This window comes from Perna viridis, chromosome 6 (genome assembly GCF_037379345.1).
Source record: "Perna viridis isolate PV_CMFRI_1.1 ecotype Kerala chromosome 6, ASM3737934v1, whole genome shotgun sequence".
Taxonomy (NCBI): domain Eukaryota; kingdom Metazoa; phylum Mollusca; class Bivalvia; order Mytilida; family Mytilidae; genus Perna; species Perna viridis.
The window spans coordinates 34,604,111-34,625,225 of NC_142450.1; the positions used below are offsets into that span (position 1 = coordinate 34,604,111).

The following is a 21,115-nucleotide window of genomic DNA, read 5'->3' on the forward strand; positions in this document are numbered from 1 at the left end:
TTTGGATAAGGATATAAACAGGATAATAGATTAAATAAAGGAGCAACATTTTATACCATTGTGGTTAATTGAATTAATGCAATACATCATACATGTAGGCACCAATTATTATAGCCCTTATTGCTACTAATAAAATGAGTTAATTATTACATGTCAGCCTTACTTGACTGATTCATAATTATACAAATAATTGTTTATTGTTTCCTATTGCTTCTTTAATTTGATCTTTTTAATTATTTATAGCTGAATTTTTAACTGTCACATGCCCAAAGTGGGCAAGCGATTTTATGTACAATATATAGAGAGATTGTTTATATAATAAAAGGAAACGCTACTAATTTTAAAGTCTTCACTAAGCATCATTAATGACCCCCTGATGGGACAGACGTAGTTTATAGGCAGATCCCTGGCGTTCAAGCTATCGCGTGGTTTAGGTGAGAAAATGCTCAGATGTAACGGAACATTGGATTGGTTAATATCTAAAACAAATTGTAAGCCGTTACTTTTGAAAAGTAAGCCGATACTTTTTTCACAATGCATAAAGTTTTTGTATCGGCTTACTTTTGAAAAGTGTGCCGATACTTATAACAAGTAAGCCGATACTTTTGAAAAGTAAGCCGGTACTTGTTAAAAGTAAGCCGATAGAAATATTCCTATTTTGACATGAACGGCCACTGATAAGATTGACCTGTTTGTGATTGAGGTTTTGCATGTAGACTGTAGACGATTTTGCAGCCTTTGCACCTTGATGTTAGGTAAGCAGAAGGTCAATTTATTGTATAGTTATTTTTGTATGTATATAGTTAATTAGTTTGCTTACCGCATAATATAGAAGATATAGCGTGTTACGATTTTATATGCGTTTATATTGTTGAAGTTTGTAAAAACTACAAGCGTACTTTATTTTTCATATTTGGTAATATTTATATATGTAGCTTGATGCGAATATCAAGTGGCAAGATGCGAATATTTTATATACATGTAAGCTGGAATAAATGTGGCATGGAACAAAGTCTGTGTTAAAAATCAGAATTTACATGTACACAGTTAATATTGATGTTTAAATTGTATTTTGTCTAATATAGAATTTATATTTTCTGCAAAGTTTGTAACTTAGAGTACTTATGATTGTATTCATTTTGCAGGGCCTTTTTTTTTTCCTTGTAATATCCAGACATCCAGTGTCATTGTTAGAAATGAAATATGTAACCCTACCCGTCTCTTGATGTTTTGCGCCCAACTTAAAGAGCAATTACAATAACATAAATACTAGAATTATAGTATGCTTGTTTACAAGACAGTGACGACGATGGAATTATTGTAAAGACATAAATATAATTACATCGAACATGGGATAGAAAAGTGGGTGGGAAATAAACGCAAAGAATAAAGAGTGATATAGAGTGAAATAGTGTTAGAAGGATAGCGATCAATGCTTACTAAAACGTTTCATATGTTTTATGTACCATTGCACCGGATTAAATATTTTCACATCTAAATTAAGAAGTCTCTCCAAATGGAAAGTCCTCCGACATTCAGATTATTTTGAAAGTTAGAGTTTTTTTTCAATCTATCCCTAGCTTCGTTTTATCTCAGAAAATTAATGAATAGCGTCTTCATTTACGCAGCCACAAACAACACCATGGTCGATAACAGAATTTACTTGGAACAGGTCTGCTCAGCACGTTATTAACTCCAAATCTAGTCCCCTGGAATTGTAGTTACAGATTATATCTAATTCTGTTTTTATGGTATGTCATTCTTTAATATTTTCTGAGCTAATGGTTATCTCGTTTTGTCTTTATGATGTACGTTGAGCTAATACAAGAAGAGAATGGGTACGATTGAGTGAATTTTATGGTGTGTTTGTTTGTTGTTTCCGTTTATTTTTTGACCTAACATGAAAGAAGGGTGGTTAAATCTGTATAAAACAAGTTTTATAACTTTTACAACTCGGCGGATGTTTCTAGAAAAGCAGAGGACGCTTATCCTACCGGTGCACCTGGTCCATGCTCCCAGTTTTTAGTGGAGTCCGAGTTGCTCAATTACTTTTGTTACTTTGTATGTATGATTTCAGTTACTTTATGTTCTTTGTTGTGTATGTCTGTTTTCCATGTCTGGTCTTTGTCCCTGGATTACATTCTTTTGATTAGTAGTCTAGCGATACAAAAAGTCTACGTAGTTACGGCATGCTCTGGCATAACGTATGAGTTGTGGTATGAAAACTTAATACGCAGGTGCTGAAAGGATATTGCCACAGATGAAAGGAAAATTTGCAATTTTGAATGAAGTCACTACGTTTGTCGTAAAGTCAATAGTTTTTCTTTACCATTGAACTTTAAGTGTAGGTCAAGATATGAGGCTGACTTCACAGTGTCTGTAGTATCCTTATTCTTTGGAGTAGATGCAATGAATAAAATCCCCAAAACTAAGATTGTTTAACAATGATACGTCATCTATATAGCGGAAACTAAGATTAAAGGATCTATCTAAAAGCATAGAACTTTTTTGTTGTTGTTTAACCAACTTTGGGAATCCCGGGACAATAGGTGTAAAACACGATTGAACTGTCATAGGGGAAAAAAGAACCAAAAAAAAGAACAAGTCAGCATCCTGGATAAAATGACAGATCATTTCCATTTGCAATATTTTTTTCGATTTGGACGACGTACCTTAAGAAATATTTAATTGTTCAGTATATCATAAATTCCCGTGAAGTGTGAATAGTTCGTAGCCTGTTTCATGACAAATACATATGTCCTTAGTTCTCATTTGAAAATAGATAAAAAAAAAATAGTTGATAAATAAAAAAAGTAATTATGAAAAATTGTTCAATGTATTTGTCGAATTCTTGCTATTAAAAAAAGTTTGTTTTAGAAAATATTCTATAAGATTCCAGGCGGAAGAGTTGAGGGTTAGAAGATGTTCCCCCTTCTGGTCGAAGAATGACTAAGTACTTGTTTTGCATCAGGAAACCCCATAAGTCATTCAGATGAAAATACCAAACAGGTGCAAAATATTAACATCTTGTAACGAATGTGTGTAAATTTCATTGAATTCCTTGTGCTAATCCACAAAGATACGGGTAGAACCTGAGGATGGATAGACTGGACGGACGGATGGTCGGTCTGACAGCATGATTGATTATTATAAACCTTTGGCTACGAACACAGTTCATAACAAAAGTATCATATCAAGCAACAACGTTTACTGTTGCTAGATCTCTGTGCTTTATTTCTTTAACCAATATTCCGATATAATGTTATTTTAATCACATGACTCAAGAAAAATACATACCCATTAGCTATAGGCTATGTATTTTTCTGGAATCACGGAATTAAAAAAAAAACCATTATATTGTATTGTCCTTCTTTAAAAATTTCCGATTCAATTTTAAGCGAAGCTACATCGAAAATATATTTTCAACAACTTTTGTTGCTTGGCTTTGTACTATGTTTCAATTTGATTTTTTTTTTTTTTGGCATTTTTGGGAGAAAAGTTTTTTTCTACAGAAAAAGAACGGGAAAATTTCTGACATTTAAACAATATTTTAAATTGGTCCTACTGGTTGTTGGAATGAGTGTGATAAAACGAACAGGTTTCTGTAGTTTAATGAGAATCTATTTTTCAGGATACTTTTTTCATATCTTTCTGTATAACATCGATGGGGAAATGAACCGATAGGACAAAGACAGCCTCGCTTTAGTTAAGAGTTGCAGTGTATGAACACGCCATAAGTTTCGAGCACTGCATGTAAATACATGTATAATCATGCTGCAGCCTTGAATTTGATTAAGTGCTATTCTCTGTAAGAATCAGCCAATGGGGTACTCAAGGTCTTTCCATGAAATTTTATTCAAAATGTTATCTGATATGTAGAAATGGCATTCAGTTTTATTTAGTATCCATAGTTCAAGGTTTATATTGTTGTAATTCCGTCATCAAGGGAGATTATAACTCACTTTTCTATTAACTCGCTTTTCTGCATCCTCTGACACTTCTAAGACAAACGAACTGTCAATTCTTCTCCAATAGACCATAAACATTGTCAAATTCGTATGTTTTTCTTAGCAAAATTCATTACTTGTTTGTCTGATTCTTACAGATTCCAGTACTTAAACATTGTTTAACTTAATTCAAGATAAAATTTGGTAAATAGGACGTAGACCTGTGACAAAGTCAAAAGTCTGACACATTTTAACACGGCATACTGCATATGCATGTGTAGCATTCGATTTGTGAGTGATGATTAAATCAAAGGCAGTGGCGGATCCAGGGTGTGCAGGGAGTTGGCACCCCTCCTTTTTTATTGGAAAATGTGTCATTTTCATGTGTAAAATTGACAATAAATGGTAAATAATGTCCTAGCACCCTCCATTTTTCTGAGGAACCCTCGCTGGAATCCCTCCTTTTCAAAGTGTCTGGATCCGCCCCTGAAAGGTGACATTTTACTTGATTAAAGAAACAAAACGAAATGTAGGATTCGTAGACATTTCTAAATAAGTATACAGTAATGTATCCAGGAAAGGTTCCGGGAGTTGGATCCCCACTCCCCACCCTACGCCTTTTGTTGACAAATTTTGTAAATTTAGTGCAAAATTTAGCGAACTATTGTAACCCCCTTTTTAAATGGTTAATCATAAAGTATTTCATTCATATTACCTTATTGATTTTGAAACCAAGTTAAATATTAGATAGTTATGGTAAAAGTATCCTTTGGCAACTCACAGTTTCACTTTAGATCCAGAGTCATTTAGAATTATTGGTAATTTTTCTTTGATTAATGAATATTGAAATTGACTTTACTCCAAGTCGAGTAGATATCTTGACTTTATTTACAATGACCTGGATAGTAATGCGTCACAATCGTGACAATAACAATAATAATACTGTTTCTCCTTGGATTGAGGTAAGTGCATGAGTATCAATTTGTTTATGTGCTGTTAGTCCGAATTTCCTCTGACCCTGCAACCCTCCTCTTTTTTATTTGGATATTGATATGTTGGGATGGGGTCAAAACGATGTGCCATACAAAAAGTTTGAGATTCAGCGGTACCGCGAAGTATCGCCCTTCACGCGCTTCTTACGACTTTCATGTTAAAATCGTGTAGGAGAGTCATACCTAGTTCGATTCGGGATTCATTTTTTCATTATGCTGATGTAAGTTTTATCCGCTATTTGTCATCAAATCTCGGTAAAAAGAAGTTTGAAAGCCTTAACACAGGATCAGCAGCCATTCACTTTCGATTTCCAACTTTGAGTGACGCAAGTGATATTTGGTCGTATGCAAATAAGATTCCGTCATGCACAGATGGTCACGTGAGATCAACAAACACCGACAAAGTCTGAAGTGGGACACTGATAGATTTGGAATCGAGGTGATGAATGAAAGGAGTCGTCGTATATTTGATGGACGCAAATTTCAATGTGACTTTTAACAGTAGTTATAGTAAGTTTCACTTAATTTTTCATTAATTTTATCCCTTGTCCCCTGCACTTTGTAATTCAGTTCCTGCAATTTGGTGGTGGTGGGGTGGGGGGAGGGGGGGGGGGCAGAAGGCAATCATTTACATTTTCTACTAGATTTTAAATTGCTTTTAAATAGCCGTTTATAAATTTGTTTAGCACTTATTTTTAATCTTCAATTGCTTAGATTCTTAATATATTGAAGTTTAACATAATGTTATTTCAAGTGAGATTTTAACTGGCAGTGTAACTTGTGATGAACTGGAGGTCTGTATACCTGTTTCTTGTTTTTTTTTGTTTAGATTCTATGGGGAAGAGAGGGCTTAGGGAACCCAATTATATTAAGCTTGTGAAATATTTTTTTCTTTCACTACCAAACATCTCTGCATGGATTTATATATAGCATATTTAAGCTTTTTTGTTTCATTATGTTCATGTTTGACTTTCTACACAAAAATGTAGTACTTGCAACTACCTGAAAGCCATTCAAATTTCCTCTGATCCTGCAATTCTCCTCTTTTTTAATTAGTTATGAGTATGTTGAGTTGGGATATCCAGATAAAAAGAGGGTCGCAGTTTCAGAGGAAATTTGACCTAAGTTAAAGATTAATACATGTATTATTTTCAGAAAAAAACTGCCATATCTCCTTGCATTTTATAAAAACTATCAGTAATACATATACGTACTACCTCTATGAATGTATGGTTGATTCTTACAACTGAATACCAGTGTGGTTCTGTTGACTACATGTAAGTCCTAACAAGTTACCATAGATGAGGACATAATTCTCAAATTATACTCTTTGGTCACAATAAAAGATATCTACATGTATTCACAGGTCTGAGTCCAAATTATCTCAAATATTTATACGACCCCAGAAATTGTTCATATTGGTTTGGATTTGTTGTGGTTATCTGGAGACACTTGGTTTTTGTGAAAATTTGAGTATTAGTTGGTTGATCTTTATAAATTTTAAAACAAGGTCGCAAACTACAACAGGAAGGTTGGTATAGATTTTGGGGGTTAGAATTAGAAGCATAAATGGGTCCTAAAACAAGAAAATCATTGAATTAACAATACAACTCTAATAAAAGTATAGCAATGCCTATGATATTGCTTCACAATATTCTATACCACAATAAACAGACTTGGATTGATTATTTGGGTTGTAACTTAAGCCAAGTAAGAATAAAGGGCCCTAAACAAGTATTTTTCCCCTTGATTCAAGAAATAAAGAGGAAAAATACTTGTTTATTTCTGGTTTGGTTTGAAAAATTTTGTAGATGTCACAACAAAATCCTTGCCTGCGTTTTTCAATTAGATTTCAAATATCTTTTACAGTTTACAAATTATAAAGGAAGCCATGCCCTAACAAATCATATTTTTTTAGATAATGAAGTACAAAGTGATCCATGAATGCACTCTAGCGCAGACCTTCATACTTGTATTGAATTTCAAAATGTGCAATATTGTGTCCAAATGATTTGTTGTGTCCATAATGAACTGTAAGACTCTATGTTATGTGCGTCAATAATAAATATTGTGTCCACACTTGCAGAGTTTAATTGACTGTGGTTGTATCATGCTGCATTTGGCAAAGCTTTTTATTTTAAGTTGGACACATTCTTGTATTGTAGGGTTTCGCATTTGCTTTCAATTTGTTTAATTGCTGAGGAGTTTTCTTCACCTGTGTATGTTATAACATTCACATTAGTTAATTAAAAGTTTATTTGGAATTTACTTGAGTACCTACATGTTTAAACAAAATGTTGCACTTGTCTCTATTACTATGTGCATGCATCATAAATAAAACATGGTTATACACTAGTAAACTTAGTTACATCTTCCAGTGACAATATTCTTGTAGGATTTAGGGGGCAGGGATTTGATGTCAGATAAGAATTTTTTGTTGCACAAACACATTTAGTTTTAGTTCAGAAGCAACTGAAATCAATATTTCATTTTGAAAAAAAATGCCTTGTTTAGTAATTGGGGAAACATACAATCATTATTATTCTACTTATCAATGGAGGAGTTAAATATTCCTTTCAGAATTTGGAACATTTTTAAAAGATCACTTGCCCCTTGCTAATAAAATGGTCAATGCTTCAGAGATTGAACAAAGACAGAATAATAAAACATAAGACATGGTCCATTTCACAAATCATTTTTGTGCATCAATGCCAAAAACATCATTCTGTACAAAAAACATTGTGATTTTAGGATTTGAGAGCCAAAACAAATATTAGTTGTTTCAATTTGCAGAAATACAAATGTACATGTATATATAACTTTTAATTGTTCAATAAAACTGACACATCAGATGCCTCACTTAGCTCCAATACAACAGATATGTCCTTATGTCTGGTTGAAGTTGAAGTTAGATTGAGAATTGTGGAATCTATTTTACTTTGAATAATTCAAACTTTTCTATGGTCCTCTCTAAAATCTAATCACCTGTAAAATTAAATATGGTTTTTATTGTGTAATTTAAAAAAATAGATATACAATGTGTGCCAGCTCAAACAGTAACCCTTTACAAAAAATGCCCTTTTTTGTGTAAAACATAAGTTATTACACATGGGAGGCAGCTACCAGTACACTGTGGGTTTGCTTTTAGTAAAATATATACAAATTTGCTAGTAATGTTACATGTTGTAATTGTCATTTTATGTACATCAACAAGACATTCATGTAGATTTCTAACTGTACTGCATACATTTCTTTTTGTCATTATATACAACATACCATTCTGATATGCAGTGTGCCTCATCATATGCAACTATTTTTTTTATAAACATATTTTTTTTTCAGAATATGTTTCTAACAGGATGTCTCACTAATGCTTTTTAATCACATATCCTGGTGATGCTAGGAGAATGGTAGCAGAACCGTCTTTGATACCTGAAGCAAAAATCAGTTCATTGAAAAGTTGTTATTTCCAGTGATCATGCTAAATGTACACAATTAAACAAAACTGTTTATGGACTTGAATCATTCATTGATTTCACATAACATTTCCAATACATGAATATATTGCATTTTTGACAAGACACCCCTCACTTTTTTTCCCATTCCTAATTCATTTGTTCATAGTTACACTGAAAAAAAAAATAAAGATTATTTTTAACTCAATGACAAACACATACACCATCCATTTTGTGTTATGCCTTCATAAATTTCATATGAAGAAAATCTTATGGCTCTTAGTTTCTGCACCTGTTCCTTGATAAGTTTGTTTGTTTGTTTGTTTGGGTTTAACGTCCGAGCAGCAATATTTCAGCTATATTCAGACGATCCTTGATAAGATATATATGTCCAGTGGAGTATAAATAGGCTGGTGTGCTGCGCAAATGGAATGAAAAATATAAAGACATAAGCCACTATTTTGATGGAGTTGCTTTTTCAAAAACAAAAACAAAATGCATATGGCATAATTTGGTTCAATTTTTGGAAATCTCGCTTGCGTCGCTCAAAGTTGGAAATCGAAAGTGAATGGTTGCTGACCATGTGTTAAGGCTTTCAAACTTCTTTTTACCGAGATTTGATGACAAATAGCCGATATAAAACTTACATCTGCATAAAGAAAAATGAATCTCGAATCGAACTAGGTATGCATCACCTACACGATTTTAGCATGAAAGTCGTAATAAGCGCGTGAAATGGGATACTCCGCGATACCGCTGAATCTCCAACTTTTTGTATGGCACATCGTTCTGACCCCAACCCGACATATCAATATCCAAATAAAAAAGAGGAGGGTTGCAGGGTCAGAGGAAATTCGGACTAATGTGCTGTAAGTTTACTTTTACCCTGTTGTCAATTCGGTTTAAATCCTGTTTTGGGCAAACTTTGGTCCAATCGCTGCAATAAAATATCATTGCTGTTCTGTGCAACCTCGAGATGCACTCTTGACATTCACAAAAACACCAAAAAAATGTGTTGAATAGCCACACGACTACTCAAATAATGACAAAAGAAGTACCTCAAGTGCCTGTGGATTTTCCAACAAAATAAGTACATGTACTAAAAAATAAAGTTTAAGTAGAAAAAGCTGACCAATCTCCCTAAATTGAAGTCAAACTCAGATTTTTTTATTTATTGTGCTTAAAGGAACTCTCGCTCTTCTCGGATGATTTCAACCATTCCTTTTTTTGTCGAGAGGCAATATTTCCACCTGATTCGTTGAGTTGATTAAAAATCGTATTTTTACCAGTTCCTGGGCCAATCACAAAGGATTGCCTAATACCATTATCTAATAAAAAAAAATCGACTCAGGTGTATATGTTCAGGTAAAAATGACATATATCAGAATGACTAATTCAAGCCGTCCTGCACTTGCAAAAAAATGCACAGCTTCTTGAAAAAAAAACACCGTAAATGGACCTCTGTCAAAGCTTGATTTTACGTACAGCAGGTGCGGACCCAAGAGAAGACGTACCGGGCATACTCCTTAAAATGGGGAAACAATGCATTTTATTTTTGTTTGCAATAAATCTTAATTTTTCAAATTCTACCCCAAAATTGTCTTGTCTCGCTTCCCGTGACCTTTTGTTCTGTTTCCCCTTCTCAAACCAAATATCCTGGATCCACTATGCGATAATAAACGCTTGTACATTTGTATACATGTAGCAGGTGCACAAGTATATATTTGTAACTCAGCACTTATAACAACTACATGTACATGTGTGCAGAAAGATAAATGTATTAGTCATTCAACAATACTTTCTGTTTTGTCTGTTTTAAAGATACCCAGGGTCTGATTTCTTGTTTTAAAGATACCCCGGGTTTAATTTTTTGTTTTAAAGATACTCCGGGTTTAATTTCTTGTTTTTGTGTTATTGAATATTTTAATAAGAATATGTTTTAACCTTTATTTAAGTATACAGGTATACAAGAGCGCAATTATTCACAATGCAATTTCCGTATGGGGGGGGTCCTCACTTCCACTTAAATCTAAAAATAGATCCGGTGACAGTTCTCCAATCGAACGAAATGTTGCTAAAATACACTCATATAGCTTTTAAATTTTGAAATAAAAACCACCATGTCATGCAGCGTTTCTGCCCGTAAATTAAGGTTCAAAAAGGGGGATACTTTTTCAAACATCATTTTTTCAGTAGCCACCCCAAGCCTTAAGTGTTCCATAAAATACACATGTATGTGCTGCTAGCTTTCAAATTCGATATTTATTATCCACCAATCGTGAACGTTTCTGTATTTTCCACCGGACTGCATGTCAGGGTAAAGATCTGGCTGAATACCGAGGAGACAATAATTGCGCTACTGTACCTATACAGCGTTGATGATATCGATGCTCGTCTTCGCTATCTTCCGATTGAAGAGATCGTATTTCACACAGGTTTTGTTGTAATGTAGTTGTGTATTGGGTTCAACGGAATACACAGTTATCTTTACATTGTTTACTTTGAATTCTCATACTATAGTTCTGATAAAAGTAAGTATTTCTGAAAGGAAACAGGAAATTAATTTAACTGATTTTCTGTTTCTATGCATGTAATGTATTGATTGAATATGTTCTAGCATGCATTATTTTGTCAGTGTGTTAAATTTGACGTTGTGGTCAATGTTGTTTATCAGATATAGACGAGTTCCATTAATATTTTACATTAAGCTTATTAATTACTTTAGGAGGAGATTATGAATGAGAACACATTTTTCATTTTTTTTTATTATATGGGGGGGTAGGGATCTTATTCGTGCGGTTATAAAGGGTTTCGTCGGGCGGATCCAGAGGGAGATGGAGGGGATTTGCACCCCCTTTTTATTGGAAAATTGTCAATTGACAAAAATGGTAAATAATGTCCAAGCCCCCCTTCCTTTTTTGAGAAACCCCGGCTGACAGCCCTCCTATTCAAAGTGTCTAGATCCACCATTGTATCATGTAAGGTTGTGTAGTTCTTATTATTCGAATACATAATGTTTAAGCTAAATACGGCTTGCATGAGTACCAATGAAATAAAGCTTTAAGTACTCGAGCTCATAGCAAATTGTAGCATCTTTGTTAATGTAAAAAATCTAATGTACAATTCCCATGTAGATTTTTATTAAGATTTATCCCATTTTGTGTGTGTGTGTACACAATACCGTTCACTTTGACAGATTAACCGGTCACTTTTATCACTCATACTAATTAGACATTTTCATTGTTTGATGTCCCAGACTGATGAGTTACTGTACCAATGAAATCTGACAACGACCTCTACATGTTCATGTAGACTACGTTTTTTTTATAGGTGAATTTACGTTAACCATATAACAACGTTATGCTTAAAGATGCTTTATATACAAGCGCCAATCGTTCGTTCCCTCTAACTAAGCGCTACAGATTCGCGGACATTATTTAAATCAAACGTCGTTTGACAATCGGATAACCGCGTAAAATCTTCAGATTCTTGCATTTTCTGAGAGGACTGGCTGCAGCGTCTTTCTAGAGTGAATTCATAGCGTCAGACACTGTGTTGAAGTTTGTCTCATATAGGACATACAGAAAAAGAATCCAAGCTTTAAATATTTGCATCAACCCCTCCCCTTGCTTCAATGTTGATATTAATACCGTGACTTTGATTTGCCCTCTAAATATTTACTCGTAGAGGAACTGGCTTGGATAGGGGTATCATCGAAGAAAGAAAACGGTTAGAAACGCAATAGTAGAACTGATTTAGAAAGTTACCAAAATAAGGTATATTTGAAGATGAAAGTCATTAGAGAAACAGGCTCATACACTGCATTTTATGTCAAACTGCATTTCTACACACTCGAGAGTTAAATTTTCTATTTTTTGTTCAAATAATTACTTTCTCGGGTGCAAAACTGACGTTTTAAGACTGCATGCAGTGTTCATTACAATGTTCTTCTTAGAGCCTATTTTTATATGTGATTTCCTTCCTTCCTTGTCTAAAAACATGTACGACTTAAACATAACTAATTTACGTCCGAACTTCGTTTTAGCTATACATTCTATCATATGCACAATTTACACTATGTGATGCTAAGTTTGTTTGTTTTGTTTTTGTTTTTTTTTTTGTTTTTTCTGCTAGATTTAGTCACAAACGATGCATTTCGACGATTTACTAAAGATTCTTGGAGAATTTGGAACATACCAAAAGTTAAGACTTTTTCTGATATGTTTGGTTGCGATAGTGTGTGCCTTTCATGCAATGAATATGGTATTTGTTGGTGCTAAGCCAGATTTCAACTGCGCTGGCCCTGATGTCAATGTTTCCAACCCTCAGTACGGGAATACAACCGAAGAGGATATTCAGAGCTTCGTACAGAGTGCAGGGAAATGTAACATATATGATGTAGAACAAACTAAAAATCTGTTGCTATCCGGAAACTATTCGCTTGCAGCATTGGAATCAAGTAATATCAGTGTGCAGAAAAGGAGCTGCCAGAAGTGGCATTACTCCCAAGACGTTTATGGTCCGACAATTGTAACACAGGTAATGTATTTTAATGTCCAATCGAGTTTTAGTATCCTGTTGGTCTCCATGTTTTTTTTTTCTGTGTAAAAGTATCTATATTAAAGTAAAGAAACATAGACAGGGTGTATTTGTTCCTTTTTTTAATTGACAATGTGTATAAGAATCGGTCAGTCGTGGCTTTCGTTATGTCTCTAATGTGACATGTAAAATAGTAAATTACAAAACACAATAGACAGAGGTCTCTATATAAATACCTATCAAAGTTATTTTAATTAAGTTGAAGATATCAGGAATATCACTATATTTATCTAATTTTGCATCTATATTTGTAGTTTGATCTAGTTTGCGATTCGGGGTGGCTCAGAAGTACATCTAAAACATTATATTTCTTTGGTCGTCTAGTTGGTGCTGTGGGCTTCGGGCAATTGTCTGATATGTAAGTCTGAATACTACATGTACATGTACGTTGTGACTTCCCAAAAAAGGAAAACATTAAACATGGAACAGAGTAGCTGATGAAGGGACGAAATCAATACAAATTAATTAGAAAAAAACGGATATGGTGGAACGCAACAAATGCACCAACGTATAACCTAAATATAAAATTGTAAATAATTTCAGAGATCACCAAAAGGTCTTCAACAAATGTAAATACATATTAGACTGTATATATCACTGGGTATAGAAACCACAAACACCATTAAAATGGCATCGGTGACAAGGGCCTTCTTTCCAAATTTCGCTAAGTAACTTTGCTGTTGAAATTCCTCCAATACATTATTGGGTCCAAACAATATGAGGGGAGACTACTCGGATTACCTCCAGTCTAGATATGCCTAACTAAATGACACGGAACTCAAATTCAACGATCCCATTAGTACACCTTTGAGTATAATGTCGTGAAAAATATTCAGATGTGGTTGGTCAAATTGATTTCATTTGAAAGAGAGTCTGTTTTAGCAATTTTTCTTAGAACTTGGTAGTATTGTCCGTGTATCATCCTTGTATATTTCAGGATAGGTCGGAAGCCTACGCTGTTTACCTGTTTAGTGATGTTACTGGTCGTCGGTAGTGTAACTTCTGCTGCTCCTGACTTTTACGTGTTCATACCATTCTATATTTTACAAGGTGCTGCACAAACTGGCCTATTCTTAGTTACATTTACAATAGGTAAGACAAAATCATGACTAATAAAAAACAACTGCACAGAATGTCATATTAATAAGAACATTATATTACTACAAACCTAACAAAAACAGTTAACATTCGGAGTAATTATATACTACATCAACAAAGCGAGGTGATACGTATTGGATGCCCGTCCGTCCGTCCGTTCGTTCGTTTATTACATTTTTGTATCCTCGAATTCTAAACAAGAGAATGAATTTGTATGAACCTTTCAGAGAATATGATAATTAGATATTGTTATTGTGACCTCTTTTGATTCGAATGAAATTGGGTTTTCCGTCTGCATTGCGTAATTTTTGCCATTAACACAGGTAGATCGGAGCGGTAATCATTTTGATGACTGTTTGGTATTGGCATTGAAATTATTGTCTTTAGATTTACAATCTTAATGTCACACTATACAATGTTTTCGTACATCTTACTCGAAACCTGTGATGTTACTTATATAGTTCTTGGTTTGTATTATATTTTGTGTGTTGTGCTTTTGGTGAATGGCGGTTTACGGACTGAATGGGAGATTACACAAGGAAGACTTACACATGTATTACGGCCTTTTTAAAACAATCTGAATCTTAAACTGAAATCAAGAAAAGTCAGTTTCATTTAAAAACCTAACATCGATAATAAATTTGCACCATGAAATTAATACTTAAGTTTTAAGTTTTAAGTAAAACTTTGTACCACAGGTACAGAAATGGTTGGTCCATCCTACCGTTTGGTAGCAGGCTTCTTAGTGCAGAGTTTTTACAGTATTGGTTACATGACTTTAGCAGGACTAGCTTACGGTATCAGGAACTGGAGATATATAGAGCTTGCCATTACACTCCCTGTCATTCTTTTTGTACCTTACATATGGTGAGATTGTTTAGTGGTTTCCGTGTTAACAGTACGGCGTACCACTACAAGCTATTTACATTTTTTTAGACTTGTTTTCGAACAGTGCATTTTGATATCTCTAAAAAGTAGACTATAGACACACATTATGAAAAGGGATCAGAACATATTAAAGTATTATAAGCTGAGGTTACATACCAAGCCATATGTTAGCGATAACGCCAAAGAAACTTCCAAAATATGTGTTAGTGGTCTCATAGACTGATATCAATGCATTTGTTTAGTTTTTTTTCTGCAAAGACAATAAAAAACATTATCTGTAAAAATACATGTGCCACCGCTGTATAATTTTTGGATTCGGATGCATCATATTCTGACGTTATATAACGAGCTCAAAATCTTTATTTTTTTACTAGGTTATTACCAGAATCAGTTAGATGGCTGTTATCAAAGGACAAAGAGGAACAAGCTAAAGTAATAATAAGAAAAGTAGCTGAAACCAACAAAGTTGAACTTAAGGAGGAAATCCTGAGTGATTTAACTCCTGAACACAAAAAGACAGATAGTTCAGCAAAGAAATATTCTATCATAGACCTATGTCGCCCTGGCATTATCTTTCTGTCACTCAATGTGTGGTTTAATTGGTAGGTATAGTAGTGGCGGATCTAGGGATTTCCGGGGATAAAAGTCCTCTCTTTGAAAATTTTCAAAATTGAGCATATAATAGATTAGTGTGAAGCTACCCCTGAAAATACCTTCCTGCTATCCTGCTAGCCCGCAGAAAATCTATCCCTCAATAATATATGTTTAAATATAATCTGTAAATGAAAGTTAATGCAAATATGTTACGTGTGTCGTAAACTGAATTTGATGTATATTTGAAACACAGATCTGCCCCCACCTTTTATCAGTCTCTGTATATCCACCATGCTTATCATAGTTTTATTTATACTCATTGTTTCCAGTGTAAGAAATTTCATGGTGGTCAACTTATTAGTATTTCTGCAGGATTCGATTGAGGGACAGATTCAGAGTTTATGTGATTTATTCGGATTGATCGAACGCACCTCCAACTCATGGATACTAGTATTATTGAGGGATAGATTTTCTGCAGGATGGTATTGAGGGACAGCTTCACACTAATATATAATTGCCTGTATAACGTAACCGTCCCTTCCTCTTTAAAATCTCTGGACCCGCTCCTCCTTATAATTTGCATTCTAACAGTTTTTTTTCCGAGGAATTGATAAATTTGAGTTAATGTAACATTTGATTTAGTTTTACTTGATACTTGACCTTTCACCAATTCCCTTATGCTGTTCTATCAGTGGCCGTTCATGTCAAAATAGGGATATTTCTATCGGCTTACTTTTAACAAGTACCGGCTTACTTTTCAAAAGTATCGGCTTACTTGTTAAAAGTATCGGCATACTTATCAAAAGTATCGGCATACTTTTCAAAAGTAAGCCGATACAAAAACTTTATGCATAGTGAAAAAAGTATCGGCATACTTTTCAAAAGTAACGGCTTACATTTTGTTTTAGATATTAACCAATCCAATGTTCCGTTACATCTGAGCATTTTCTCACCTAAACCACGCGATAGCTTGAACGCCAGGGATCTGCCTATAAACTACGTCTGTCCCATCAGGAGGTCATTAAAGATGCTTAGTGAAAACTTTAAAATTAGTAGCGTTTCCTTTTATTAAATAAACAATCTCTCTATATATTGTACATAAAATCGCTTGCCCACTTTGGGCATGTGACAGTTAAAAATTCAGCTATAAATAATTAAAAAGATCAAATTAAAGAAGCAATAGCAAACAATAAACAATTGTATAATTATGAATCAGTCAAGAAAGGCTGGCATGTAATAATTAACTCATTTTATTAGTAGCAATAAGGGCTATAATAATTGGTGCCTACATGTATGATGTATTGCATTAATTCAATTAACCATAATGGTATAAAATGTTGTCTCCTTTATTTAATCTATTATCCTGTTTATATCCTTATCCAAAAGTCTTAACATAGTCACCGCAAATTTCTTCTTTCTCTGAAAACCAACACAAATGATCTATGTGAGGCTTTCGTTCAAATTCAAGTAGCAGAGATGACGACGATAGGAGTTTAAAGATCTGTATATACCCCAGTGACTCTGTATGGTCGACCCTTTATCCCGCTTTAATATTGTAATTTATAGTTTAAATATATTATATAATTTAGAAGATTGAAGTTGATGACCTAACAAAATAAAGAAAGAAAAAATATGTATACTAATGAAACTATAACGAACTGAGTGATAATACAAAATATACAAAAATCATAAAAAAGTTAAAGAAAAATAAATGTTTAACGTACGAGGAAAAGCAAGACCAGGTGCAGTAAACCAAGTGAGAAATTTGGAAATAAAAAAAAAATACTCCAAAGGTTGATAGGGGGTCGTTTTGGGAAAGAAAAAAATAAACTGTAGATGCGGGTTATTGATATGGAAAGAAAAAAAAGAAAGCGCGCGTTTAATTATGGGTTCACACCTTTGATACGATCGATTTGATTGGCTACACATCTCTGTAAACTCTGTCAAAGGTATCGGCATACTTTTGAAAAGTAAGCCGATACTTTTGAAAAGTATGCCGTTACTTTTTTCACTATGCATAAAGTTTTTGTATCGGCTTACTTTTGAAAAGTATGCCGATACTTTTGAAAAGTAAACCGGTACTTGTTGAAAGTAAGCCGATAGAAATATCCCTATTTTGACATGAACGGCCACTGATACTGTTCTATGTGGACATGTTTCCATTAATAAACGGTTAATAAGCAATTACTGGTTTGCAGATACGGTTAAGATCTCCAGTTTCTAGATCAAATAGATCACTGTATTATATGAAAAAGAAGTCAGACATAATCCAATTTGAGATGATTTGAATCTGATCAGTGACTTTTTATTCATGCCAGGAAACGTTATCGAAAATTACGAACGTAGTATTTGATACGTGTATAAATTTATATCAGCGATTGTTTATATACAATTAAAAGTAACTTTTAAAGTGAGTTAAAAGATCGTGTGCACACTTAGAAAACCTTGTGTCATAGTAATCATTGAATTACAATCAGTTATACACACCTGATAATTGTCTTTCACACATATTTGGAAGTGACAAGAAAGTTTTAAACCAATTTCAACATCGTGCTGATTACTGGTTATTGGCCTGTCACCAATGACATCATGTATATGTATATATATATATATATATTGTTTTGCGGTTCATGAAATGCCCGTCCGTGCGAGACCCGACAGGATAGTCAAGGACGTTAAAAACCCCCTTAGCAGTGAAGTGCTCGAAGTTGTTTATTTAGCCTAACCTGGTCAAAAACTAAAAAAAACTAAAGTTAGTCCTCAACGAAATTACATTAGTATGACCAGAAATAGTCATCTGGAGTTTTTGTAATGAATAAAACACTAGTCTGTGATAAAAAGATTATGACTTTGCATATAATTTAAAAGTCCGTTTCGTTGTCATTCTTGTTTTCAGGATAGCCTCCGAAACTGATACTGTTACCTTATATGTTCCCTTTAAGCAAATACGACGCATGTAAGTGTATAGCACATTCATTTCACTAATTTCATACACACTAGTTTTATTCCTGTAAGATTATAGTCATTTCGGTGATATTTTTATTGTGCGTCTTTATAAATTATGTTTTGAAGGTTAGTGAATGCTATGTTATACTATGGACTGTCTCTAGGAACAGACAATCTAGGCGGAAGTCCCTATCTTAACTTTTGTATAGCTGGTGCTGTCGAAATACCTGCATATATTATGTGTATATTGATACTGAACCCACTAGGAAGACGGAAGCCAATGTTTGTTACAATGATAATAGGTGGCGTTGCATGTATAGCTTCCGGTTTTATAGGTAGGTCCATACTGGATAGATTGAAATACACGCGTTGTAGTTTTCCGGTCTTTATGTACAAACATGCGTGTTGCCTATTATTGTCATCTTTCATAAAGTTATTCGATAAAAAATATAAATCCAGAATGTTTTAATGAATTCGTTCTTTGAAGGTGTGGATGCCATGAACATTAGTAAACCTTTAAAACTATGCTTCATTGTTTCGTGTTCAACATCTTGAAACCGAAAAGCTGTTACACTATTGCAGTTATAACTCTAACATGACTTTTGCATATTTCATATCTATCGTTTTCTTTATAGATCTCATCCCATTGAAGATAACATTAGCGATGATTGGTAAATTCTGTATAACAGCGTCATATGCCATAATATATCTTCTAGCTGCTGAAGTATTTCCAACGGTTGTCCGGTAATATTATTAGTTCATTAAAGTTCCATCGTACACTCACTAGTTCAGAAATCTGGGTTCACATTGTTGAAAACCTAGTTAAACAGAAGTAGCGTTTTTACAGTATCGGTCGTACGTAAATGATTCATATCTGCATGACTACAGCTAAATGCATTATCAGAACTCATCGTGGTGAACGATAATTATTTTTTTTATCTTTTCTTTTCGGTATTCAGCCTCTGTTTCTGAAAAAAAGAAAGATAAACTGAAAATTTAAGTAAAATTTTAGCAGTTTTTCATATCCTGAAGAAAAATTCAAGTGTACTGAATGAAATACTAGTAAAAAGATGAACGAAACTTCGATGACGAAAATCAAAATGCAAAACCCTATGTTTGCGTGGTTGGGAGGGGTATAAAGAATACTATGTTGTGTATAATTTATTGGGTTTGTTTTAGAAATATAGGCATGGGAGTATCGTCGATGTGTGCTAGATTGGGAGGTATGCTAGCCCCACAGATCTTAGAACTTAATATATTCTGGGGACCATTGCCATTGATTCTATTCGGGGGTTTAGCGATATTTGCTGGTTTTCTTGCCTTACTTCTACCAGAAACGTCAGGAAAACCTCTTCCACAAACAATAGAGGACTTGAAACGGAGGTAGGTAAAACATCATACAAGGTAGTGACTTACTTTTGACGTTACATAATGAGAAATGAGACCCAAAACTGCTCTTACTGAGTAAACATGTTTTTAACATATTCTAACTCTCAACAAGGAAAGTCTTAATTCAAAACAAATTTAAAGATACCTGTTTTTGCGAAACACCCACATTTAAATACATTCACAGTCAAGTATCATACATAAAGATTGACTAGATATATATCATACCTACAGTGGGTTACTTTCGGAAGGGGAGTACCATGTTGATAACAGCTAACTGAAATCAGAATTAGGGACAGAATTTTTTTTTTTTTAAATATTATCTAGATGGAAATGTTACGCTTAAGTATAGTGCTAGTGTTAATTAATCTAGTGAATACAGATTAACAAAAAAATAGGAGCATGGACTATTCGGACTATGTATCGATATGTTATTTCTTCTGTAAACTGCCGAATAACTAAGTTGTTCAAGATAAGGAATGAAAACTGCTTTTGTTGCAAAATATTAGTTATTATTAAGAAAGAAATATGCAAGCTATGTTGCTTGAATTAACAATGTAAGAGATGGGACAATACACCAGAGGTTGCTTTTAAGCAGACGAGAGAAACCATGTTGCAGCTGTACATGTTTAAGAGTTTAATATGTCTTTTCTTTTGCAGCCAAACAAATAATGCGTTGGAGTTGCATATAGCCAGTCCCAATATTGAGGAAGAAGACATTGCAAATGGCAAAACCAATGTATAGTAAAACAGCCTAACTATTGACATTTTAACCATGTGTATTCGCTAAGATTGGTTATTGTGCATATAATGAGCAGTGTGTTTATTGAAGAGTAAACATGTGTTTTGTGAGTAATTGAGTGTGATAAATGTGTGCAAATAAGAAACGCATGATGATGACGCTTCTTGTATTTATGAAAATTCCGTACTACCACAAAATGGTAAAGAAATTTCAGGGAAATACGTGCAGTTAAACATATCGCCGTGAATCAGAATGAAATGACATTACACTTTATTATTCCATGTATTCTTATATCAAAATATTTATAATCATTGATGACATGTACATGTATTTTGAAAATGAAAGATTACTTGATCTCAGCTTAATTCTTGCAGGATTTGTCTGTGTTGCTATGGACTAAAGCCTTTAATGTTTTATAGTTAAAAATGGTAATGAACATAACTCCACACTAATTTACCAACACAAAAG

At 33.8% G+C, this 21,115-nt stretch overlaps 1 protein-coding gene across 4 annotated transcripts; it reads left to right on the forward strand.

The window, feature by feature from the left end:
- Nucleotides 1-672: 672 nt before the first annotated feature.
- Nucleotides 673-21,002, forward strand: LOC148614683 (organic cation transporter protein-like). Of its 4 annotated transcripts, none has more exons than XM_088588963.1 (10): nucleotides 673-755; nucleotides 12,529-12,933; nucleotides 13,248-13,351; nucleotides 13,931-14,085; nucleotides 14,790-14,958; nucleotides 15,354-15,581; nucleotides 18,646-18,854; nucleotides 19,155-19,263; nucleotides 19,699-19,902; nucleotides 20,566-21,002. In XM_088588963.1, exons 2-10 carry the CDS (start codon nucleotides 12,544-12,546, stop codon nucleotides 20,648-20,650), a joined length of 1,653 nt encoding a protein of 550 aa, XP_088445089.1. In that variant the 5' UTR covers nucleotides 673-755; nucleotides 12,529-12,543; the 3' UTR covers nucleotides 20,651-21,002. The 4 variants fall into 4 exon arrangements, with proteins under 4 accessions (XP_088445089.1, XP_088445087.1, XP_088445088.1 ...); XM_088588961.1 differs by lacking the exon at nucleotides 673-755 and adding an exon at nucleotides 4,783-4,909; XM_088588962.1 differs by lacking the exon at nucleotides 673-755 and adding an exon at nucleotides 5,249-5,449.
- Nucleotides 21,003-21,115: the final 113 nt, after the last annotated feature.

Excerpts from the sequence above, each read along its gene's own strand:
- LOC148614683 (XM_088588963.1), top strand. The coding sequence starts at position 12,544 with ATGCATTTCGACGATTTACTAAAGATTCTTGGAGAATTTGGAACATAC. Across the intron at positions 13,352-13,930 it reads TTCGGGCAATTGTCTGATAT|GATAGGTCGGAAGCCTACGC; the intron begins GTAAGTCTGAAT and ends TGTATATTTCAG. Across the intron at positions 18,855-19,154 it reads TATAGCTTCCGGTTTTATAG|ATCTCATCCCATTGAAGATA; the intron begins GTAGGTCCATAC and ends TTTTCTTTATAG.